We start from the raw sequence: 25366 nt of genomic DNA, 5'->3' as shown, positions 1-25366 counted from the left end.
AATTCATAGGCTGACAAAAGGAATAAATGACGAGGTCAAACACACATTTAAACATGATTAGAGTAATTCATTGATCAAAACCTTGTTGGAAAATGAATGATATATATATAGCTTAATTAGAACATCCAACAGATTAAAATTTTTGAGTAAGGCTTGATAGTTTGATGGTTTATAATAAAGTGAGTTTGACAATTGGAGAAGTATCATGAAGGATTAAAAATTCCTAATGAAATATATTATAGTTAGGATAATACACTTTTCTTCTGCAAAAAAAGGTTTATAATTAAAGTGAGTTTGACCAACTATCTTTATGTTAGACTTCGATCGAACTTCATTAGGCCGATTGTTTTTAGGTTGCCACTTGAGATGTCGAATAGAGAATAGAGAGAAATTCTTCTGTAAAAGGTCTACAAGGACTCAAAAAAACTATTAGAAAAGGGTCAAGATGAGCCTTGGTATAACTCTTCTGATGCTCAAGTCAAATCTTAGAGAAAAGGTAGAGAATGCATAGAGCAAAATAAGAGAGTAGAAAGTGAAAGGATGACCCTCCGATTGTTTGTCTTGACATTGTAATTTATTACCTTTAAATAGAAAGCGAAATGATGACTCTGGTTCACATAGAGCACATGTCTTCCTTTCTTTGTCGAGAGACACATCTCTTGATGATCGATGTCTTAACGATCGTAGTCCTTGGTGATCGGTGCTTCAATAACGTCTTAGTCGAATCTCAATTTAGGCAGACCATATTCGGATGACTCAAACTTAATTGACTTGAAGTCTTCTTTTGGGGTTAACATGATTCGAGTTCCATTTGATCTAACCTGAACTTAGTCTAGCTTGATCCCTAAATACAAATTCGACTTGACTCGATCCAAGCTTGTCTTGACCAAAGCTGAGCACATCTTGACTTTGACCTCTGGTCCATCGTGACCGTGGCCGTTGACTCGACTGTGCCACTGGCGACGGATAAAATGATATTAAATGATCTAATAAAACTTTTTAAAAGAACTTTAACGATAACTAGTACGATGTCAATTTTTAGACTTTTTTTTTTAAAAAAATGGAAAATATGGAGAGAGAAAATGCAACATGAGACATAAAGGCCCGGTATGGGCCTTTTTCATACATAGGCCAAGATGGACCGGTGAGCCTGGGCTAGGCCATGCATGACTGCGCGGCCCGGTTGACAGTTGTGAGTCCGGTTCACAAATTTAGCCCATAATTAAAATGTTATGCATCATGATTCGTGCTGATGATGAGGCCGAAGACGATGAAGAATTTGGGATTGGGAGGGGGAGCCACTTTACCACTGCGGCCTTCTACTCCAGCACCGTCTCCGCCGCCGCTTACGCCCTCATGTCAGCCGCCCGAGGCCGCATCGCCGCCTTTCTCACCGACGCCGCCTCCCGTTTCAGCCACATACCGTGGCGGAGTATCGGATCGGACGCCCTCGACCGCGCCGCCCTCGTCCTCAAGGCCGCTTGCTTCGTTCACGTCGTGAACACCTACATCGTCGGCATCGCCTTTGTTAGTCCATCTCCCATCCGCTCTTCCCATTTCTCCGTATCCTTCTCACGACCACGTCTTCTTGTTCGCCCCTCTTTCCTTGTGGTCCAGGTGCGCGGTCCCAGCATGCTGCCCACGATCAATCTCGTCGGCGATGTCGTTGCCGTCGAGAGAATCACTCCGCGAAGGGGTACTCTTGAAGTCGGAGACGTTGTCATCCTCATTTCGCCGGAGAACCCGAGGAAGACCGTCGCGAAGAGAGTATTGGGTCTTCAGGGAGACGCTGTCACTTTCCTTGTTGATCCCATCCACGGGAACGCTACACGTACAGTGGTGGTATGTATAGTATTCCTTTTCCTAATTAGATTTTCATGATATTTGAAAAAGCCCTGTATACTATAAAATTTTTAAGATTGTATTTACGGTTTAGTCCATGCAATAGTGTCCTTTCTACTCAAATTGAACAGAAAAAATAGAGTGAAAAAAGATGTTCTTGGTCCTTTCCTTCTATCTTTCTCTAGCTTACTGCTTACCTAACCAGATATTGTTGGATCAACATGGTCAACACTAGGCGTCTTTGCATTGGTAGACTATCCTCACATTGATATTTTTTTTTTTACACATATTACACATTGTTATTGAGTAAGCACGCTAACTTTAATGCCTCTAGAAGAGAGCCAAGAACACTTGGAACGTAATTAATTTTTTGAAAAATTAGCTATAGTAAATCAATAAACCTTAGGGTATTTTAGGATGTCAACTTTTGCCATTCAAACTAGTTTTCAGAAAGTTTGTCACTTTGATACAATTAGCTTTGCTTCACTGTAATCCACACCTCACAACTGACTTAACTTAAGCTATATAGACTCCATCATAAAAAAAAAAAACAACTTCACCTATACTTTCATTGGGCGAGTTGCCTGTAACGCAGCCAAACTTAATTCAATTTGACTGAACTCTGAACAATTTGGTTGTATCAAACCCAAACCATAACTCAATTCGGTTGAATTTATTTTTTCTTGGCCTTTTCTTCACAACTATGTTAATCAAGTTTGAGCAGAATTCAGGGACTAGCAGACTGCTATAAGGTTATAAATCTGAACATAATAATGTGTAAGGTTTTTATGATTTTGTAACAACTATACAAGATAACAGTTCTTCAATTATCTACTGCAGGTGCCAATGGGACATGTATGGGTGCAGGGTGATAACATATATTCTTCAAGAGATTCAAGGCAATTTGGTCCTGTTCCTTATGGGCTCATCCAAGGGAGAGCTTTCTGTAAGGTGAAGACTTTGATTATTGCTAACTTATCCATTTAAAAAAAAAAGGTTTGGTTGCTTCAACTGGTTTAAGTTTTTGTTTTCTCAAATTTATGTTTAGTAACTTAGTTTTGGATGATGAATGACTAGTTTCCCTAACTGACAACTTGAAATAGCTTAGCACATAGGTTCATGTTGCTTCCGATTATTTTATAAATGGAAACTCTGGAGGGAATTTTACCAAATGATACTTCTAATATCTCATTTCCAAATGGGGCTGAACTTAAATTGATTCCAGACATCCTCATTCTGAAGGTTTTGATTTTCCTAACTATTGGACCATGTAAGATGCCGATAGCGTCAACTTTTCAATCAGGGATAATGCTAATGATCGAAATCTGTGGTTTCAGACTCTATTCAACTTCATTTTCTTCTAGAAAATTTATACTTTTCATTATGATTGTTTGAAGGCCTTATATCATTTAAAGAGAGACATTGACCTGTATCAATGGTTGAATGTCTCATGACCCAGTACATATATTTACAACTGAAGGAAAACAGGCATTATCAGAGTAGTTGTTTGGTGATGTTCTTTGACAATGTGATCAACCTAAGTGTTTTAGGACTATGGCTGGAATTTGATAGTAATTTGATTGATCTTTCAACTATTGTTCAACATCTTTTTCTTTTTAGTTTTCAACTAAGGTAACTATGTTTATTTCAGCACATTTTCTGTAAGTGGAGGATAAGTTTTTAAACCAAACTCATAAGAAGAAAGGTGAACACAATGCTGTTTTATATGATTATAAGGGATTAATATATAAGAGATACTATGGAACTTTAAGGAAAATCATGAAGATTAGAATAAAAATTGAAATTAATATTTCTAGAAATCTAGTTGGACTTTTGTCAGAAATATAATATAGATGTTATTCATTGATAAGACAAGTAATTGAGAAATATAGAGTAAAAGGAATATGTATATGATTTTCATTCTTTAGAAAATATTTATGACAATATGTTTAAATATTTCTTCTGGTAATTTTGATGGAAAAACTAATAATTATTAAAAGGATGATCATGATAATATAATTAGCCATGTTAGAGTTACTAAAAGCATACAAATGATTTTCCTATAACTATAGGTCTACATCAGGGCATGATCAACTCCCTTTTTTCCCATCAGTATTAGGTGAGCTTTCTAATATATATTCTAGATAATGCCCTTAAAATGGGGTTATGCTAATTAATTATATCATAAATATATACTCAAAGGTTGAATGAAGAGAAAATTTAGAAATTAAATACTCCAAGTTAAGTAGTATTGAAATGAATGTATTTTTATTGATAAAAAAGAATAGAATAGTTAATAATTATGGGTGTGAAGTTCCTAGAAGTAAAAAATTTTAAATATCTTGATATATTATTCAAGAGATAGAAATATCAAAAAATATAATAATAGGATAAATAGTTGATAATTGAACTAAGCCTTGGGTTAAAGAGTGGATAATTTATATCATGGTGCACCCCATTAAGCTCTATAGAACAACCTACCATATTGAGTAGTTATAAATAATGTGTACAAAATGCTAATGTAGCCAAAGATCATAACACTAAGATCTATGAATTAACTCATGATTTACTAACCAATCAAATAAACGATCATGTTGCATCATCTTGATTTCTCCCACATTTTTATTTATTTTGTATTAAGTATTTCAATTACAATCTAATTTTTGAAGATTGATCCCCTTTTTTCTTGTTCAACATAAAAGAACTTTACATTTTCTAATTCACTAATTCGAGAGAATATTGGATTGAAAAAAGCATTTGAGTGTCTGTAAATTAGATGTAGGTACCCGAATATGGTTTTTTGGATTAATATTTGATTGATTGGTCTAACTTTGGCCATGCTAAATAAACTCTACCATGGCCGGTCTCCAACCCGAATAAAGGAGGAGAGGTATATTAGGTTGCTAGCTAACGTAAAATATAGACAAATGTTATGTATAAATCCATCAAACTATTGTGCTAACACTAGGTTATTCCTTGGAAGGAATGTGTTGCAGGATCCAACTGTAACATCTCAACAAGAATTACTACATCTTTACGAGAACTTGAGTGTAAAGTTAAATATGCAAGAGATCTCACACCCTAGGTTGGATAAGAACAAACATTATAAGAACATTCACCTGTAATGGAGGTAATAAATACGATAGTTAAGAGAAGTGTTAGTATTTGGTATTTACAAGAGACAAAATAGGTAGGGGAGAAGGTAAAGATGATAGAGAATTCAAATTTTAAGTTATGATACAAAAGAGAGAGTAAAATGAGAAAATGGAGTAGATATTATTATAGATAGTTCGTTAAAGGATGAAATACTAGAAGTAATTAGGAAGGGAGATAAGATTAAAGCTCTCAAGATAGTGGTAGCAAAAGAAAATATTAATGTAATTAGTATTTATGCACCTCAAGTAGGATTGGATGAAGATACCAAATATAAGTTTTGGAAGACCTAAATATGGTAATGTAGGAGATATAAATGAGTATGTAGAGTAAAAAATGAGAAATATGATAAGGTGCATGAGGAACGTAGTTTTAGAATGAGAAATAAAGAAGGAAAAATTATATTAAATTTCGTGATAGCATGTAAACTTATAATAGCTAACATCAGGGTACATTTAAAAGTGGGAACAATAAGTCACAGGTTGGCTTTCTTATAGTAATGAAGAGGAATAGAAAAATTTGTAAAGAATGCAAAGTTATCCTTGAAGAAAATTTAACCACCTAACATATGTTAGTGTGTTAGATACGTCTCTCAAGCATAATATCAATAGAAGGAAAACATGTATGACTGCTAGGATCAAGTGTTGGAAGTTAAAGGATGAAAAATAAAGTATCTTTAAGGAGAGGATAGGAGCATAACTATTAGGAGAAATATATAATGACTCAAATACGACATGGGATATGGTGACATCAAATTTGAAAACGATGGTTAAGAGTGTACTTGATGAGTCAAGAAGATAGATACCACCCAATAAAGAATCTTGGTGGTGGAATAAGGAAGTATAAGAAAAAGTTATGGACAAATGAATAGCCTATAACAAGTTATAGTACATTTGTACAGATGAAGAAAATTTTAAAAAATATACAATAGTCAATAAAAAAGCCAAGAACGCAGTGAGTGAGGCTGAGAATGAAAATTTTGAACGCTTATATAGATAGCTTGATACAAAAGAAGGGGAATGTGACATTTATAGAATAGTTAAAGTGAGAGAGAGAAAAACAAGGGATCTTATGTATTAAAGATGAATTCAATAAGGTACTAGTGAAGGATGATGACCAACTTAGATTAGGAAATTTAAGTAGGTTAAAGGAGTGTAAAAAATTTAAATTTTTATTAGAGAATTTAAATTTCAAAACTAGAATAGACGTTAAATAGGATGCAAAATGGAAAAGCGATTAGACTAGATGATTTTCCAATGGAAGTATGGAAGTGGCTAGGAAAGTAACATATTGAATGACCTACGAAGTTATTCAATCTGATATTGAAAACAAAGAAAATGGTTAATCGATGGAGGGTAAATATTTTAGCCTTTTTGTGTAAAAACAAAGAAGATGTATAAAATTGTACGAATTATAAGAGCATTAACCTAATGAGTCATACCATGAAACTTAACTTTGGACAGAGTGATAGACTAAAAATCAATTTGGATTCTTGCCTAAAAAGTTGACGATAGAAGTTATACATCTTATGAGACAACTGATTGAAAAGTATTTATTGAAAAGTATCCGATAAAAAACAAGATTTTACATGTGGTATTTCTTGACTTAGAAAAAGCTTATGATAGAATTTTATGAAAAATTATATGGAGAATTCTAGAAAATAAAAGTGTTAGCGTAGCGTATATTGAAACAATTAAAGATATGTATAAAAATATAATGATAAAAGTGAAAACTGCAAACGGATTAACCAAAGTGTTTCTATAAAGATAGAATTACATCAAGAATTATCTCTAAGTCTATATCTTTTTATATAGTCACGGATGAATTCACTAAACATACCCATGACACGTCACTATGGTGCATGTTGTTTATAGATTACGTTGTTTCTCAGGTATGCTCTCTTCCACTATGGTTTTCACCCATGGAATCTAGAACTAAAAGTTCCTCTATATTTTTTCCATTTAAACAGCTTATTCCTTATCCTTTTAGTGGTACCCTTTTAGATATATATTTTTTGATGAATAATAGATAAATAACTAGACTTTTACTTGAGTTTATGTTCATCCATCAACTGTTGATTTTTTTTAGTTATTATTGAAACTATGCTTTGTATGTTTAAGTTAGTTTTACTTGTTCTGAGTCTTGTCATTCATATACATACTTTACTTGAGTCTTATCATTCAGATAACCGATAGTTCAGATTAACACAACTTGAGTATGGTGATTCATAGAAACCATCAGGTCTTGCCTTGTTTTTTACATATTTCGTCTTCTAGTGGTCTTGAATCATTTTCAATCTGGATTTAACAGATGGAGTCTCAAAGTGTTTCTTCAAAAATCTTTGTTGACAGTTTATTGCCCTGTGCTTCATTTATATTAGGTGTGGCCACCTGAAGCTGTTGGATTCATAGGAGAAAAATATTAACAGGAATGGAGGTACTTCTGAATTATTTCTTCAATTTGCTGATTGTTACCATCTACTTGTCTGTTCCGTCCTGATTAGCATGTGGCAATTCAGGTTAACTACTATGATCTCTCTTTTTTTTTAATGATTAGGTGTTTGCCACAGGAATCTACGAGAATATTGGTTCTTGCCAACTTTTTCCGAATGGTATATGTTAGCTATTCTTTCCATAAACAAATTTAGCACGGAGATAGCTTGAGTAGGAAATTTAAGGGAGAGTGAAGAGGAGGATCATAGATTTGCAGGTGGGATTGTTATTTCACAAGTGCTGACAGATCAGATGAAGGATAAGTGCCCACAATGAGTATAAACATTGTGTTTGTAATCTCGCTGACTTATTTGCTGGTAAATTTTGTCAGGGAATTGTATGGTATATTTGTGAAGCTTGCTTGGTTTCTTCCTGGGGTTTTGAGTACACTTTTTTTTTTTTGATTCATTCATGTTCCAACATGTATACACTATAAATCTTGTTACTAGCCTGGCTGCTCACGCGTTTCGTGGCTTGAGGCTTAACATGTTGACAATTTGAAAAGTTAGCAATTAAGTTAGATACCACTAGATACTGTTGGTGACTCATGAAATTCATTGAAGCAAGCTTTGAATTGCATTTTCAATTCATGATACAAGCGATGTAAATGTTCAGGTATCTTTCAAAGTAAATGATCTAAAAGCAATTAAATTGCCTTGAATCATTCCGTAAATTTCTAGTAACAATGGGAGCTTGTTCGGGATGACCATGAGTGTCACAAGAATTGACCCATAACTTGATAGCTTGCTTGGCAAGAGAGAGTCCGGCTCGAGGGAGGGTTTGCTTGATCTAGATATATACTTTGGATCAAGAGGTTGCTCAACTAAGAAAACTCTGGTTGAAGGTGCTTCACTTACGAGGAGGTCTAGCATTGTATTATAATCACTTTAAATGAAATGGATTAGTGGATTGGTGGTGGCACATTGGACTTGTACGCTATGAATGTAGGATAAAAGTTTTTGAACCATGTCATTTATTTATGTTGCATATTTTGACACTAATGTACACAGGCATTTGAATTTAACATTGTAATTGAAAATGTTGATGGCTGCGTGGACTGCTAATTGAGTTAGTCATGTTATTTGGACAAGCAAGCAAGCTGATCAAATCAATTGTCGCTTCTTCTTAGTACATGGGCAGATGATTTGGTTAGTGCCCATTGTAAGGAGAGCATGTTGCTATGGGCTATGCCAAGGGTAAGGCACCACTAGCCACAGCTATGAGCCATGCCAAGGGTAAGTGAATTGGTTAGTGAACTATAAAGCATCCTACTGGTTCAACAGGACATTCACATGCTCTAAACCTTCATTCCCTAGTCATATTTTGGTGTTCAAAAGTACTTTTGATGACCTAGAAGAAGATCCTTCTCTCTAAAGGTTTACTTTTCATTTTTTATTGTAGCTTTTCTCTTGAGTTTTAAATTTCTATTCTTTTGTAAAATAGAAAATAGATAATTTTTGTATAAGGTTTCTTCAACTTTCTAGAATGAGTCAGTTTTTTATTGTAGGGGATGTACTGAGGAATGACTCATCTAACAAGTTAGTAGGTTGAGGAGTATGACTTGCGGCCATTATATCCTTATGTTAGCATTATTATTTTTGTGTTGCATTTATCTATCTAAATTATGCTTTGCACTAATTGATTATTAAGCTAACATGTTGTAAAAAGCTTTATATTTGCAAAAGCATTAAAAAAATTATTTATAAGATTGTTCTTATTATTCATCCACATAATTACATAGTCATTTTTAAGTCAAATTTCTTTGTGAGGTTATTCGAATCTATCTATCCTTTGAAAGTGACCAAACAACTAAATAATAACCACATAACAATCTTTACATAGATAGATGCTCTATAGAAAGGCATTGGAATTCATCCAAAATTAATAAAAAAATAATAAATTTTTAAATAAAAATCAAATAAATCGAACCGATAAATATTGATTAATTCAGTCAAAAATTAAATTAATCAAATAATTAAAATTTTTAAATATTATGACAGATTTATCAATTAGTTAGAAATTTATAAATTCACTTACTTAAGTAATTTATTAATTATTTTTTATTTTGATTAATTTAGTTTATTCAATTTAAACGAATAAAAAAATGTTAAAATCGAATTGAATTAATTATTTTTTTTAAAAAATAAAATTTTAAAATAATCGAACTGACGATCAATTTATTCGATTTAATCTAAATTTTGCTCATGCCTAATTTTGATGGGTTTGAGAACATTTATAGAAAGAAAACTTTGGGCGAGCACCTTATTTGTGGCTTGCTCCCCTATTAAAAGGGTGCCAACAACAATTACCCATTCAACATTTATCTAGAATTTTCAGGAAAAAAAATCCTAATTTAGTTGATAATTGTTTGAAAAGAGCTGTAACCTCATTCTGGAACCCTTAATTTGGTTAACTTTCTAATTCATGATTGCTAGTACTCTAGCACCTCATCTCCATCCTTTTCTCCCTTCACCATTGAACTAACCTTCCAAGGGCTCCATAATTTGTTAGAGTTTACTAAATTTTTTGTAGGTATGTTTCACCATAGCCTTCAACAAGTGTTCTCGATTCTCTCCCAGATGCTTCATTGTCGTATTTTCCATTCTTATCTGATTTGTCATTCACCAAAAAAGTTACTTTTCTGAATGATTTTTTGCTAGTTCTTCCACTTTGCGTTTCTCTTCGGCTAATTTGTTCTTTCGACTTCTAGTTATTGGAATGTAATACCACAAATAATGATGCTCGGGAAATCTCAGCATAATAATCACTAAGAATGCCTGTAAAGATGAACACTACTTTCTGATGATTTCAGTTGCATAATAATGGCTTTTTTTTCCCATGCTCTCTCACTCATTTTTACTTATTTCTAATGAATTGTGTCGACGTGCAGATTATTATTTAAGGAGAAGATGGACTCCATTGAGGCCGAGGAGAATCTGTACGCTGCGAGTGATGCAAAGGTTCGATGTCAAACTCGATCGGTCTCCAGATCTTAATTCTCTGATATTCTTCTTTCAAGTTTTCTGTCGAATCGAACACTACAAATCTCACCTGAAAATGGTGCGGTTTGCAGTTGCATGGCGAAATGTGCAAGCAACTTTCTGCGATTGCCTACGACATTTTGAAAATATTTCCCAGCGTGGAGGATGCAAAACCGAGAAGCAAGTCAGGGATTCAAGCACTGTGTTCGTTGCACGTCGCCATAGACAAGGCCAAGAACATCCTTCGCCATTGCTCTGAGTGCAGCAAGCTTTACCTGGTAAATTGAATTGCAGTCCTTCAACCAGTACTGTCTGATTGTCTGATCGCGTGCATCTTGTGCTTCTCAGGCCATAACTTCAGATTCTGTTCTTGCGAAATTTAACATGGTCAAATCTGCTCTGGAGGATAGTCTTCGACTTGTCCATGGCATAGTCCCCCAACAAGACATTGGTCGTCGGGTACTCGACTCTCTTCCTTCCCTAGCTAGATAGTTTCGTTGTTCTGTCATTTTGATTCAGATTTTTGGTATTTAGATTAAGGAGATCATGGAGGAGGTGGCGGGGACTAGCTTCGTTCTGGATCAATCGGAGAAGCAAGTAGGCGACGAGGTGATCTCTTTGCTGCAGAAGGAGAAGAGATTCGACAGCGATTCCAATGACTACGAAGAACTGAAGATATTTCGTCAAGCTGTCTTGAAGCTGGGCATCACCTCCTACAAAACAGCTCTTTTGGAGAGAAGATCGCTGAAGAAGATGTTGGAGAACGCCCGCGCAGAGGAAGACGAGAGGAAGGAGTCCATCGTCGCTTACTTACTCCATCTCATGAGGAAATACTCCAAGCTGTTCAGGAACGAGTTGCCGGACGTCGACGCCGACTTCCAGCAGGGCTCCTGTCCTTCGTCCCCGAACGACAACTGCACCGTCCAGGAGAAAGGTTGGCGCTTGGAGAAGCGAGCTTCCAAGCTCTGCTCTATCAATTTCAAGCAGAGTGGCGTGGAATCAGGCAACTCGCAGGTGCCGCCGGAGGAGCTGAGGTGCCCAATCTCTCTGCAGCTCATGTTCGACCCTGTTATCATATCTTCCGGGCAGACGTACGAGCGCGTGTGCATCGAGAAATGGTTCGGCGACGGCCACAGCACTTGTCCCAAGACTCGACAGCAGCTTTCTCACCTCTGCCTCACTCCGAATTATTGCGTCAAGGGGCTGATCGTGAGTTGGTGCGAGCAGAATGGAGTCGCGGCTCCCAGCGGTCCGCCGGAATCGCTCGATCTCAACTACTGGAGGTTGGCTCTGTCGGTTCCTGACAACAAAACCGTGCCCCCTGAGAATGGAAACGCCAAGACTCCGGAGCCGATCAAGGTGGAAGAGACTGTGAGCTTGGAGAAGAAAGACGACGAGTTGGATGAGGTCGCCAAGTGCGAGAACATGCTGGCCGCGTTGAATCAAGCGAGGACCATGGAGGAGAAACGCAAGGCCGCGGAGAAAATTCGACTTCTTCTAAAGAACGACGAAGAGGCGAGGATCTACATGGGCGCGAGTGGCTTCCTGGAGGTGCTCGTCCAGTTCCTGAAGTCGGCTGTCGATGAGGGTGATGAACCGGCACAAGAAACTGCAGCCATGGCACTCTTCAATCTCGCCGTCAACAACAACAGGTGATCTTCTTACGACTTCATTACAGATTTCAGCGGTAGATTTGATCGATCGATCGATCAATCAATCAATTGATGAATATATAGGAACAAAGAGAAGTTGGTGTCTGCTGGAGTGATGCAGCTTTTGGAGGAGATGATTCGAAATCCTAAAATGCAAGAGGCGGCGGCTGCTCTCTACCTCAACTTATCATGTCTCGAGTCGGCCAAGCTCATGATCGGCTCCAGCCAAGCGGCGGTGCACTTCCTGGTTCAGCTGCTGCAGGCCACCAACTGCAGAAGATGCTGCAAGCATGACGCCCTGTACGCTTTGTACAACCTCTCCACCCACCCAGCCAACGTCGCTCCTCTGCTCTCCGCCGGCGTCATAAACATCCTTCATTCCTTGATTGCGGCAGCGCCTGCAGCGTCGGGGAACAAGATGTGGGTGGAGAAGGCTCTGGCCGTGTTGATAAACTTGTCGTCGACCCCTTCCGCGAACAGGGAAATAGTCTCCACCGCGGGCCTCATCGCGGCCATGGCGAACGTGTTGGAGAACGGCGAGGCTGTGGAGCAGGAGCAGGCGGCCTCCTGCTTCCTGCTGCTGTGCGAGGGCGACATGAGCTGCAGCCACATGGTGCTGCAAGAAGGCGTCATTCCTTCTCTCGTCTGCGTCTCTGTGAACGGGACGCCGCGAGGGAGAGAGAAAGCGCAGCGGCTACTGAAGCTGTTCAGGGAGCAGAGGCAGCGCGAAATGGTGCACCAGTCGATAGATCAGACGTCCCCCCAGTCAGCGCCGGCCGACGACGGTGCTGGTGACGAGATCATCGACAGCGCCTCGGGGATTGTTTCACAGGAGATGCCGCTGAAGAAAGCAAGATCGCGGAGGCTCGGGAGAGCTTTCACGTTGATGTGGAAGTTGAGGGGTTCCTGGAGCTTGCGGCATCATCGGTAGGGTACGATATTTTACTGTGCAAAATACAGAAAATGAAGGCGTGTAATTGTCAATTTTATTGTTTAATCTCTTTCTTTTCTGCTGCGGGTGTGGCAAATTTTCCAAATGTCGAGTAGTGAACGGGAGCAGCTCTAAATGAATTTATTTGTGGAGATGATTAAGTTGATTATTACGAATTAGACTCGTTGTAGTAGGTAAAAATAAAATTTATAAGGAGGTAAATCAAAAAACTATAGATATTGTTCGACTTCATCAAAATTCAAACTCTTATCCTCTTCTGTAGGTGCTCCATCGTAATCAACTCAGCTATCTTCAATAAAGTAGCAAAGTTGAGACGATCCCATCCTACTCTAAAACTAAGTCCTTATGTTGACAAGAGCTCCCATGCCTTTAAGACTTTCTTGTGTTGCTAAGAGATTTTATGCTTTTAAAACTTTTGGACTGTCTATTATTAATCGATCTTAATCTAATCTACTAAGACTATTACTTAAAATCTAATATCTTATACTTCATTCTTTTTCCAATGACAATCAATCTTGATTAACTAAGAATTTTCATTTGCTCACTCTCAAATCTACCTTAACCTATTAGAATTTGAACTTATTTAATCTTATGAATTATTTATTATTATTATTTTAATATATTATGAATAATTTAAATTTTATAAATTATTATATTATTATATATTTAAATAAAAAATATAAGTATATTTTACATAGATTAATAAATAAATGTATGCATAAATTATAATTTGTTTATCCAAAAAAAAGAAAGAGAATAATAGAATCAAAATAAAATAATTTTAAATAAGGATTTTATCCTTAGATTTGATGAATCTTTCTCTCTCGTCCTTGTCCACATCTCTCTCCACAGGGCAGCAGCAGTTGCATCTCCCGACTCCCGGCGAGCTCTCTTTATCTCCCGACTCGATCCTCTTCTCGCTTCCATGAATCCACCTCACAAAATCTTCGCCTTCCATGAATCCTTCTCGTCTTCGTAGGGCATCCTCTCCCTCTCCCAAGGATTTGGCCCCTGTTAGTTTATAAATTGCTGGCCAGGGCTGCATGCTTTTGGTTTTCTTCTCCAGTCAACGGGTTAGGCTGGTGATGTCTTGTGCCTCCTCAAACCCCTCCGAATCCTGCTCGGCTGCTTCTCCTGAGCTGAAGCTGTACCAGGCTTTTATCTTTTCGGTGCCGGTCTTCTTCACCTTCGTCCTCCTACTTTTGTTCTATCTCTTCTACTTGCAGCGCCGCCGGGCACATTGGCAGTCCCTCAGATTGAGGGACGCTCAGCTCAGTCGAGGAGACACACCGAGAGTAAATTTCTTTCTTTCTGCCGCCCTCCCCCTTTTACCATCGTCTTGAGTTTCTGTAGAACTCTGTAAATTTGTTACTTTGTGTGCGCATGCAGCGTCAGGAGTCAGGCATAAAGAAGGAGCTGAGGGAAATGCTTCCGGTGGTTGTGTTCAAAGAGAGCTTCTTGATCAGAGAGACGCAGTGAGTGGTTCTCATAGCTAGTTCAATGAATTTCATGATTCCCCATTATATCGTTGCGTGGAGTTTATTCTTTACAACCTTTGAGCATATCATAGATTGTGTATAATGTTGTGCACATAATATTCCCTACACCTATGATAAATACTTGACTACATCCCATGTGTGGCATCTTGTCTCTATTGTTTATAAGTGTTTGTATCATTGTTGTAATGGATTCCAACTGCGGTTACAGCTGTGGTTTTGTGATTGATGCAAACATATTTGCTTCCGATAGGATCCGTGTCGAAATCACCATAAAAGCAAAGCGACTGCAGTTCACCAACTGTAATGTGTTGTCGAGTAGCAACCAAAGCCAGGCTTAGGTGGGCAGATTTCTCCATTGTCAGTCTGAAGACAAGTGATATATTGCTCCCAAATCAATGTTGAAATGAAAATTAAATAGACTCACTGAGTTTCCCTATGAAGCGATCTCGGCAATGAAAGGACCTTTGAGTTCTTCTACCATTGATTTAACAAGAGAAGCAATATGGAAAATCTTGTTGGATTCACAACCTAAATATCTTCTCTTATAGAGTCCATAGGAAGAAGATGAAGACAGTTGGAAGGAGAATATATTTTCTCTCAGTCTCATATACTGTATCATTGAGATAGCTAATAGGGATATATCACACACATTGAATAACTACCATTTACATTGTTACCATAGGCTAATGGATCCTTGGTCCATCATTGATGGATCTGACCCAATCCATTTATTCCTTCAAGCAACCTCTTTTCTTGCTTGTCATGCCTCCCCCCCCCCCCCCCCCCCCCCCCCCCATTTTTGTCAACACTTGCATGTTGAATTCATAGGGGGCTTCTATTTACCTTCAATTAGCCCATGTATCAAAGAATCCAATGCACAATATTCTCATTATGTTTTTGTTTTCATCTTCATTTGACAATTTTTTTAAAGGATTAACTTCTTCATTTTCATCTTTCTTTGACAATTTAGCTAACCTAGTTCTTTATCGTGATGACTCTACCATTATGGTTTATGGAAATTAATCTTTTTTGTTCATGAAATTGGGTAGCATGATGCATGCTAGTATTTGGATTGGTATTAATTCAGTCAAGACTCTTCTCCTTTGTCAATTTAGAAAGTTATTTGCCAGTATATTCTTTTAAGTTTTCCAGGATGTCCAATATAATTTTTGTGGATCTAAGATTGTCTTCTATATTGGAGTGTTTGATTCTCAGATCTTTATACCAAGTATCTACATCTCTCACAATGATGATCTTCTTTCACCATTGCGGATGTAGGTTGCTACAACTAATGTGGTTTATAAAATTAAATTGCATAATAAACTAGAAGACAATTAGAGTTTTGTGATTTATTTTGTAATAAGGTTTGGTGGAGTTTTTACAAGAAATGTTAATTAACTGCTAAAAGTAAACTCGCTGATAAAATAAAAAAAGTGATTTAAAAAGGTTGTGATTGTAGTGAGATTATGTTGACATGCCTATTGTTGAAGTTGTCATGCATCCAGATCTTGATATATTGTGTAGATTTACGCACAGTTCCATAAAATTTTCAGTTTTGTGTTTTGTGGATTCTATAACTCTATTCTTGCAAGGGATCCCAACAATTATAATCTCGATAAATTGGGTGTGGATTTGCTCAGTTTCACTCTGTGAACTGCAATACATTCACTCTTTAAGTTTTGCAATAATTGTTATGTGGATTCAGAACTCTGCTGTCGCAAGTGATCCCACCAATTATATATAATTTTCTTATGTGGTTTACAAATGATGTAAATTCCTGACTGTTGGCTGAAAGAGAGAGGAGTGGTGAATTCTGGGGATAGTAGAATTATTGGTGTGGATTTAATTTGGTAGGTATTCGGTAATTGTCTGGCTAGCAGGAGGAAATTCTGTGCACTGGAGAAGAGAGGGGAGAGAAAAGGATAGCGAGGAAAATAGAACTAACCATGAAGATTTGTGATTGGAATGAAATTGGATTTATTAGATACAATGTCTCATTCTTCAAGCTCATAAGGTTGCGTGCTTTAGTCTGGGATTTCTTAAGGGAGAGGAGAGAAAACATCAAAATAGAAATTGTATAAATGAGTGAATGATAGAACAATGAGATATAGCTTCTTTTACAATATTTACAATGATATGATCATGCTAAGATAAAATAGGAAGAATAGTCCATCTTTTCTGTTCTTTATTATTGTGATGATGAATGAATGTGGGAATGATGTTACTGTCATGCAGAGATCATATATCGGCCGGTTTAGGTAACAAAGTCAATGTAAGTAGCATTCATTAAAGGAAATTTTGGTGGAAACAAAGAATGTTGCCAGAAGAGGCTAATAGTGGTTGTATTGAGTAACTTGAGTTTGTCACTTATTCACTTAGTACTTATGGTAATCTCTAATAATGTCAATACTATTTGAATTTAGGATAAACCGCTTGCACCTATAGGCTTATACCTAATAACATAGCATACATTACCTAGCTGATGGTGCATACTAGTTCAAGCAATAAACGAAAGGACCATGTAATCTATATTCGGAAGGGAGTTTTCTTTGATAACAAAATACAGGCATAAAGGATATTGGAATATTTTCTCTTTTCATGAAAATTTCATCTAAATTAGGACAATTTACTCTGATGAACTACAATTCATATTTTGAATAGGATTTGGTTTAACAGATGTTGCATGCTTTGACTCATTAGCTGTTTTTCTATTTGTGTAGATGCTCTGTGTGCTTGGGGGACTATCAGTCAGATGATCGCCTTCAGAGAATACCTCATTGTGGCCATACCTTTCATGTGGATTGCATCGATCATTGGCTTGCATCCAACACCACATGCCCTCTCTGTCGTGTCTCGCTGCTTCCTACAACCAAATTCACATCTAGCAGCTTGGATCACACGGCCCTACCAACTGAACATGGGGTCTTGGACCCACAACCTTCAGAGAGGCTGACTTATACAAGATTTGTTAGCACCGAAAATGAGGCATTTGATGCACAAAGAAATTGTGTCGATGAACTTGTAGGTGCCTGGAGAGAGGTTGAACAACATACAAATGTTCAGCAAGGATCAGTGGCAATTGTAATTGAGGCCAGTAGCAGTGTCTGAGGAATGTACTAGCGCCCAGTCTTCCACAAAAGTTATTTCAAACAATGTGGCATCTCAGGATTTATCGACAAGTTCAATTATCATGTTTTTCGCTAGTAGAGTATGATCTGAGAAGTTGTTTGGGCAAATTAGATTGGAGTTTATGGAGTGATGTGATTGAAGATGCCACATACAGAAAACATATAATTGTTTAAGCCATGCTGCCCAGGGGTTTTGTTGTCATGCACACACACATATATGGTACCAAATGCCCTCTTGTGCTTACTGGAATAATATCTGTGCTTTTGTTGTGGTATACTTGTTGAATCATCTATCACCACTGCCACACTGCCACTGTCATCTTACTATTATGGAGACTAATCTTGTCTGTTACTTCCAACTACTAGGAAAAAGCCGAAAATTCTGATAGTGTCATGGTGAGGCTGTTTCAGAATTGAACTGGGTCTATATGGAAATCAGGCTTAAACTAGTTAATATCAAGAACTGGAAGTTCCAGTCTATATAATATGTCCATCCATGACATGACTGACTTGTATAACTTTCTCTGCAGGCCTTGAGGAGCTTGTGTGTTGTGTCAAGGTCACCCCTTGATGTTGAGGTTAACAAACATTCTAAGGGAATGTCAGTCCAACAACATGCTGACACTAATCTTGATGGAGCTAAGAAGGAAGACTATTGAGAGAAGGTGACAAGGAGTCCCAAAGTTAATGATTTTCTTATCAGAAGTCAAGGATGCTAAAATTCAAGGAGATACCTGTAGCACCTTATTTCAGATTGTCAACTCTGCCCCTTAATGATGCAGATGAGTTTATATTGTCATTTCGAGGCTTTTCGACATAGGACATCTCATCAAGACAGTACAGGTTACATAACTGCACTACATAAGCCTTTAAAAAGAGGAAATAGTGCTAATTTCAAAGGCACATTTCAAAGGCCAGAGGACCTAGGCAGTTCTGTATCTCAATTGGTGCCAATGTTGAACCCTCTTTTTCTTCAAAGCAACAAGTAGTATTTTGTTAGTCACCTTAGTTAGCCATTTATTGGTAGATGTTCTAAACTTTATTTGTCATGAGCTCTTTAGGTATGCTAAACTTGGTGATGACATTAATTTTGTGATAGACATCTTAATTTAAGTTGCTTTATTGTTATCTTCCAGATTGGTTCTACCACTACCCACTTAGAGTAGAGGCCAAATACCACAAGTAAAAATCTTCCTTGAAGAGAAAGGTATCAAGATGTCCTATTCCATTAGTAGAAGGACCAAACTCTCCCATAAGGGACAACTCCACAACTAGTTTCCAGACTACTATTGTAAATTTCTGATAGCAGTTACACTTCTTCACAAAATCAAGTTCTTGACCCTCATAGTTTGCTACAAGTATACTTGAATACATTTCAAATGATAGGTTCTGGCTTCAATGTGTTAGCCAAAAATTCCACGTGTCTCCCTCAACATTAGTAATGCTTCATAGGGTGAAGGCACCTTAGATATAACATTGAGAATGACCTTTTGTATGGTGCTTCTTCAAGTAATCTCCAACACCCATGGCATCTATTTTTGAAAATGGTACGGTCTTCATATTATCTAATATCAATATCTGCTCTATGCCTAAAGTACTGAAAATGTTTTCTTAGGGCTCACACCTTTAATAGGTAGGGTATCATTATGTCTACCTTAGCCTCGAACTTCCTAACATTATCTATCACCGATTGTGAATCACTGAAGATTGCGTTTGATTGACTTGCAAAATGAAGGCTAAGGATGGTCTTCGAATTTGGGCTTTGTACTTGGTCTCATTGTTGGTGATTACAAATTTAAATATGGAGAAATTTTTGGCACACCTCTCCGATAAGCAATACCAATCAGGTAGCTCCTACTGGCCTTGTTAAGGTGCCATCTATAGTTTTTCCACTGCTTGGACTTCTCAAGAGGCTAAGTGTAAGTGATAGATCTCAAAAGATAAGTTGGCGGACTAAGTTGGTAATTCGGTGGCTTGAGGTCCAATGGAGTTTAGAGATGAATGGTAGACGAGAAGTATTGAAACACAATGTTGAGGACAATTGATGAAGGTGCATTACATATGTGAAAAGTGGATGATGACATGTGGAACAAGTTGAGAACTTAGTGCATCTGAGAGATAAGTAACTTGACTAGAGATAACTATGATAGTAAAGTCCAATTACGAAAGGTAAACTCTAGTTGTGAGTTGAGAAACTTATACTTTTGGGATAGAGTAGTCTTTAACTTAGGCAATATTCAATCATTAGAATGATCGTGATCGGAGTTCCAATTAACTAAAATTGAGTTTAATTAAATAGAGAGTTTCCAATTAACTAAAATTGAGTTTAATTAAATAGAGATCAACTTAAGATAATCAACATGAAGAATATTTATATTCAAGGTTGTCCACTAATCTATGGTCAATCAATTGATGAAGAGATTTATACTAAGTAAGAAAGATGAAAGAATTTTTTATTTTGATGTGACAAAGCTACATTATAATAATTGGATGATCTAAATGCTACAGTTGCTCAATCGACTAACAGTAGAATCTAGTCGACTCGGGTAGCTATTGGCAGATATGGGCTAAAGTATTAGGAAACTATTCAATTAATGGTGGATTTAATTGACTGATTGATGATAAATCAATTGAATAACAAGCAAAGATTGAATGTTATATAAAGTGATAAATCTCAGTTAGCATCATTGACTATCCCTGAGAGTGATCGGTCCGGTTCCATGGAAGTTTTCTACCAGCCACCAGGGTAAATCGGGAAGTGCATGCAGCGGTCAGCCCAGACGCCCAATAATTTTTGATTGCACTCCCCATTTGAAAGAAAATTCCTGCAAATACGTCGTAGTTGGGGATCGAATCGCAGGTGCCTGAGTGATAACCTGGATGTCCTATCGCGACACTATTGTCCTGAGGATGACCCCACCGTCGAAACGGTCTCATATCAGAAAACCCCTTATAAGAGATTTTTTGGAAGTACGGTACCACTATGTTGATAAGAGTCTACTGTTGAAATAACATCTCAGTCAACAAATACACGTTGCTAAGACCGAAACAACATCTCAGCCAATAAATACATGTTGCTAAAACTTGAATCGAAACAGCACCTCAGTCAACAAATACACGTTGCTAAGAGGACTCGAACCCGGAATCTTAAACAACACACGTCTCCATGCTTACTACTTGGGATAAAGCACTTCGACAAATGTTATATAAAGAAAGTAAGATGGATATTTGAAAGTTATAAAATATAAAGTGGTTAGATCATATTGAGCATTTCCATTGCAACTCCTAAACCTTCCTCCTAATCTTCTTGTAATTGTTTACATTGTAAAAGGTTTTTCCTCCTTCGAATGTTATCTGTAAAGAGTTAATATAGTAGACTTTCTGAGAGTGGCTCATTGATGAGTCATAAGTTATGCAGTAGGAATAAAGGTTTCGAACCACACTTTGTTAGTGATTGTAATATGCTAAAGTAATATGCAATTCGTTTATGTTTTTTATTTCTAATTCACTAATTCTTATATGACGTTGCTAAGATTATAGCAAGAGTGGAGTCGTTTCTTTGATCCTAAGAAAAGTCAAAAATACAACCCATTAAAGAGTATTGTATTAATTGTTATGGCCCTTCGTTTGTCGTGTCCTTTTTTGTTATATCCCTTCGCATGTTGGGAGTTGGGAAGTTAGGAACTCGAAAGATTGAAAAGTCGAGAACTCAAGAGGTCAACGACTTGGGAGATAGGTGACTCGAGAAGTTGGCATATCAAATTGGTTGATATATGAATATTTGCATTGATCAAGTTGTGGATACCTGGTGTTGATGGAGTCATGGATAGCTTATGTTGATCAAATAGCATGACACATGACTCTTACATTAATCATATCTTGACTTTCTATTGACCCAATAAAAAAAAATGATAATCCAGTTAGTCTCATTGACTACTCTGCAGGGTGACCAGTCCGGTCCCACATAAAATTTTCATCGACCACCAGGGTAAATCGGGAAGCGCACGTAGCGGTCAACTCAGACGCCTAGTATCCTTTGATTACATTCCTCATTTGGAGGAAAATTTCTACAAATATGTCATAGTTGGGGATCGAACCGCGAATGTCTGGTTGGCAACCTAGATGTCCTACCACTAATATATTGACCCAATCAAAGATCTACAAGGCGTATTTCCTAGTCATATATATAATCTAATAAACTATCCATTTTTCCATCCAATATTAATTAACTTTCCATCTTCATTTATTCTATCCAATAATTTCTAAATCTGTAATAATATTAGAGAAATAAAGGAATTATATATAGCAATTATGGTGGTGCATACACGAAGTATGCGGACGCTTTCACAACTTTCCTCTGCATGAAATTTGCGTTCCTTCGACTGCCAACTGTCGATGGTGTGCCTGCGCTGGTGAACCGGCAACACCTTCCCTTCCTTCTGCGTCCCAAGCGCAAGCTCCCTTCCCAACGGAACGGATCACGCCTTTCTCGCCTCTCTGATCTCTCTCCCTCTCTCTCGAGCATGCCTATCGCTATATGGGGCGACGCCATGGACGTCCGAGCAATGCTCCGCTCCTTCCCATGCCGTCGTCACGGGTGCCCGGTCAGCCTACGACTTCTTTCCCTGGCGATGACCCTGGGAGTTGTGGGAACGTTGTCCTGGCCGTGGCTCCAAACCGCCCCCGCTGCCGCGCCGAGCCACGAGGGCCCGGACAGGCGCAGTTGCGCTGGCTTCTACCGCCCCGCCGCCACGCCCAGGCGCGCAGTTTTCTCTGTCGAGGACTTCGGCGCGGTGGGCGATGGCCGGACTTCGAATACCGAGGCGTTCAGGAAAGCGGTGCGCCACCTCGAGGCGTTCGGGGACAAGGGAGGCTCGCAGCTCAACGTGCCGCGGGGAAGATGGCTCACCGGTAGCTTCAATCTCACCAGCAATTTCACCCTCTTCCTGGAAGAAGGTGCTGTAATTCTTGGATCTCAGGTAAATTATATCGATTGTTTCATACTCTGTTCTTGGCATCTTTGAAAAGATCTGGGATATATATCCTCGATTGAGTGCTTTGATTGTGTTTAGGATCCTGGGGAGTGGCCAGTGATCGATCCATTACCATCGTATGGACGTGGGAGGGAGAGATTAGGGGGACGCCATATTAGCCTCATCCATGGAGATGGCCTCAGCGATGTCGTCGTTACAGGTGTTCTTTAATTCTCAGCTGCCAACACAGAGTATACCTTCGGTCCTCAAAGAAGAGATTTGCTCCTCCGTTGATTATCCAAGTTTTGTCCTCGGTCACAGGACAGAACGGAAGCATCGATGGGCAAGGCGAGATGTGGTGGGACTTTTGGTGGAACAGGACGCTGCAGCACACGCGGGGTCACCTTCTTGAATTAGTGAATTCACAGAACATTCTCATCTCCAACCTCACTTTTCTCAATTCTCCCTTTTGGACGATACATCCAGTTTACTGCAGGTCAACACCCCAAAACTTAGCTTCTCATTCTCGCTTTTCTCTTAAATAGCTAGAAGTTTATGCGAAAATCCTCTCAGTTACGTGGTGCTCAAAGATCTCACTGTTCTGGCGCCTCTTCATTCTCCAAACACAGATGGGATCGATCCAGGTACCCCTGAAGGTTTAATTACTTACTGCTATCGAGTTCTTCTTCATACTTTTGAAGACTTTCTTCATATATATTTCGATATATATCAGATTCAAGCTCGCATGTCTGCATCGAGGACTGCTACATCGAGAGCGGGGATGATCTGGTAGCCGTGAAGAGTGGCTGGGATCAGTATGGCATTTCCATGGCTCGCCCAAGCACAGACATCATCATCCGAAGGGTCTCCGGCACGACTCCGACGTGCTCAGGCGTCGGAATAGGAAGCGAAATGTCAGGCGGAGTGAACAACGTAGTGGTGGAAGGTCTGCATGTCTGGGACTCAGCTGCCGCAGTGAGAATAAAGACCGACGTCGGCAGAGGAGGATACATAACCAACCTCGAGCTTACTGATATCAGAATGGAGAGAATCAAGGTCCCTATAAGATTTAGCAGGGGTTCCAATGATCATCCTGATGAGGGTTGGGATCCTAAGGCTCTTCCGAGGATTAAGGGTGTTCGTATCACCAACGTCGTAGGCTTCGAAGTGGGCAAAGCTCCGGTCTTGGAGGGTATAAAGGATGCAGTTTTTGAAGATCTCTGCATTAGAAATGTCACATTATTTGTCAAGAAACTGCAGGAAGCTAAATGGCAGTGTGAATTCGTGACAGGAGAAGCCTATGATGTTTCTCCAGTGCCGTGCGAGGATCTAAGAGGCAATTCCTCCTCGTCATGGTGCAGAGAGTCGTAAGAGAGACAGAATACAAAATTGTGGACTTGATGATTTTATTTTGTTTTTCAGTTTTTTTTTAAAGAAAGGAATATGTGGAATGAGGCAAGCGATCAATGCATCCAAGGGACTTGAAAACCTAATAGAAGATGGCTTTAGTGGCAAAGTAAAATTACAAATGTAAACTCCTATCTGTTGGTACAATGACTTCTGGTCAAAGCTGACTAGGTTAACCAAGCTCGATGTTCGAGTTTTTTTATATTTGGTTAATATGTTTGTTGACGAGAATAAGACATCAAATAGAAATAGAATTTATTGGAGAGGAATATTATTGATGCAATCAATCTTGAATTGGGTTGACAAAGGTGGATATGGTTGGTTGAGTGAAAAATCAAATAGGTTAAGATCAATTAAATACTTGATTGGAGAAATCTAAGTGGATTATATATAATTAACTGAAAATTTAGTAGTCGAAAGTCTAATATAGAGTTGGCATGATTGAAAAGTCCAAATAGATCACAGTTTGATTGAACACTTGTGATCGAAAATCCAAATGGAGTTGACAAATATGAAATCAAAGTGGGTTATAAAGGTTTGGACAACTAATATGAGAAGTGAAGTCCAAATGAATTATGACGTTGGGCATGAGACATGAAGTTCAAGTGGATTAAGATTAACTGAACACTTGCACCATTCTCCTCCCTTACAGTTGTCGATGATCCTACGTTCTTTCCATTACTGTGATCATGTGCCTTTTCCTTCCCTCGTCGATGATGTAACTCTCAAAGGATGCCTTTTCTTCTCCCTTATCAGTGACCTCCCTTTCTCGCTCTTTCTTCCTCTTCCTCGATAATAACTAAGGGTGAACAATTGATTAATAACCAAACCAACTGAATCAATTAAATCAAAATTGAGCAAATCAATTTTTTTAACATAATATTTTAAAATTAATAAAATTTTATTTACGCTCAATAATATTTTAAGAAAGATGAGATAATTTAATAATTTTATCAATTAAAAAAATTATTATCAAAATTTAAATATAAAAATGTAATTAGTAGTTTTAAACTGTAAAAATTAAATTTTATATAGAATTTATTTTTAAAAACTAGTATTTAATTTTTTTAAAAAATTAAGATCATCTTAAATATTCTTTAAAATCTTTTGATGATTAATTAGAATTATTATTATTCCTTTTTTATTATTTGAAAAAATTATAAAAATGGTTTGTTTGATAGAAGCGGACCATGAGGAAGTACTGTAGATTCAACGTTGACCGGCCTGTTATCCTTCCACTGTTGAAAGCGGATAGGTGTAACTGCTCTGTGAAACCAGCCTGGACCG

General features: G+C 37.9%; 4 protein-coding genes across 6 annotated transcripts; all 4 read left to right on the top strand.

The window, feature by feature from the left end:
* The first annotated feature begins 1309 nt into the window (after positions 1–1309).
* Positions 1310–8017, top strand: LOC141828367 (mitochondrial ATP-independent inner membrane protease subunit 1a-like). 2 transcript variants are annotated; one of them, XM_074715793.1, is made up of 5 exons: positions 1310–1527; positions 1618–1842; positions 2683–2793; positions 7376–7431; positions 7565–8017. In XM_074715793.1, the coding sequence occupies exons 1-4, from the start codon at positions 1357–1359 to the stop codon at positions 7418–7420; spliced, it is 552 nt and encodes a 183-aa protein (XP_074571894.1). In that variant the 5' UTR covers positions 1310–1356; the 3' UTR covers positions 7421–7431; positions 7565–8017. The 2 variants fall into 2 exon arrangements, with proteins under 2 accessions (XP_074571894.1, XP_074571893.1); XM_074715792.1 differs by having other exon boundaries at positions 7552–8017.
* A 2379-nt stretch (positions 8018–10396) lies between these two features.
* Positions 10397–13129, top strand: LOC141828234 (U-box domain-containing protein 6-like). Its single transcript, XM_074715620.1, has 5 exons — positions 10397–10447; positions 10561–10746; positions 10817–10927; positions 11003–12120; positions 12205–13129. The coding sequence occupies exons 1-5, from the start codon at positions 10397–10399 to the stop codon at positions 13049–13051; spliced, it is 2313 nt and encodes a 770-aa protein (XP_074571721.1). The 3' UTR covers positions 13052–13129.
* A 793-nt stretch (positions 13130–13922) lies between these two features.
* Positions 13923–18702, top strand: LOC141827636 (RING-H2 finger protein ATL58-like). 2 transcript variants are annotated; one of them, XR_012601700.1, is made up of 4 exons: positions 13923–14367; positions 14462–14547; positions 17292–18095; positions 18230–18702. XR_012601700.1 is itself a non-coding variant. In XM_074714927.1 (3 exons), exons 1-3 carry the CDS (start codon positions 14116–14118, stop codon positions 17677–17679), a joined length of 726 nt encoding a protein of 241 aa, XP_074571028.1. In that variant the 5' UTR covers positions 13923–14115; the 3' UTR covers positions 17680–18702. The 2 variants fall into 2 exon arrangements, 1 of the variants encoding a protein (XP_074571028.1); XM_074714927.1 differs by having other exon boundaries at positions 17292–18702.
* Positions 18703–22060: 3358 nt separating this feature from the next.
* On the top strand, positions 22061–24043 carry LOC141827041 (putative polygalacturonase). Its single transcript, XM_074714324.1, has 5 exons — positions 22061–22678; positions 22772–22892; positions 22994–23168; positions 23246–23316; positions 23406–24043. The coding sequence occupies exons 1-5, from the start codon at positions 22061–22063 to the stop codon at positions 24041–24043; spliced, it is 1623 nt and encodes a 540-aa protein (XP_074570425.1).
* The last annotated feature ends 1323 nt before the right edge of the window (positions 24044–25366 follow it).

Source organism: Curcuma longa, chromosome 4 (assembly GCF_044706935.1).
Source record: "Curcuma longa cultivar G26 ecotype Majalengka, Jawa Barat chromosome 4, ITB_CL_G26_1.1, whole genome shotgun sequence".
NCBI lineage: Eukaryota > Viridiplantae > Streptophyta > Magnoliopsida > Zingiberales > Zingiberaceae > Curcuma > Curcuma longa.
The sequence above is the reverse complement of the archived record's forward strand: the minus strand, read 5'-3'. Positions and strand labels throughout refer to the sequence as shown.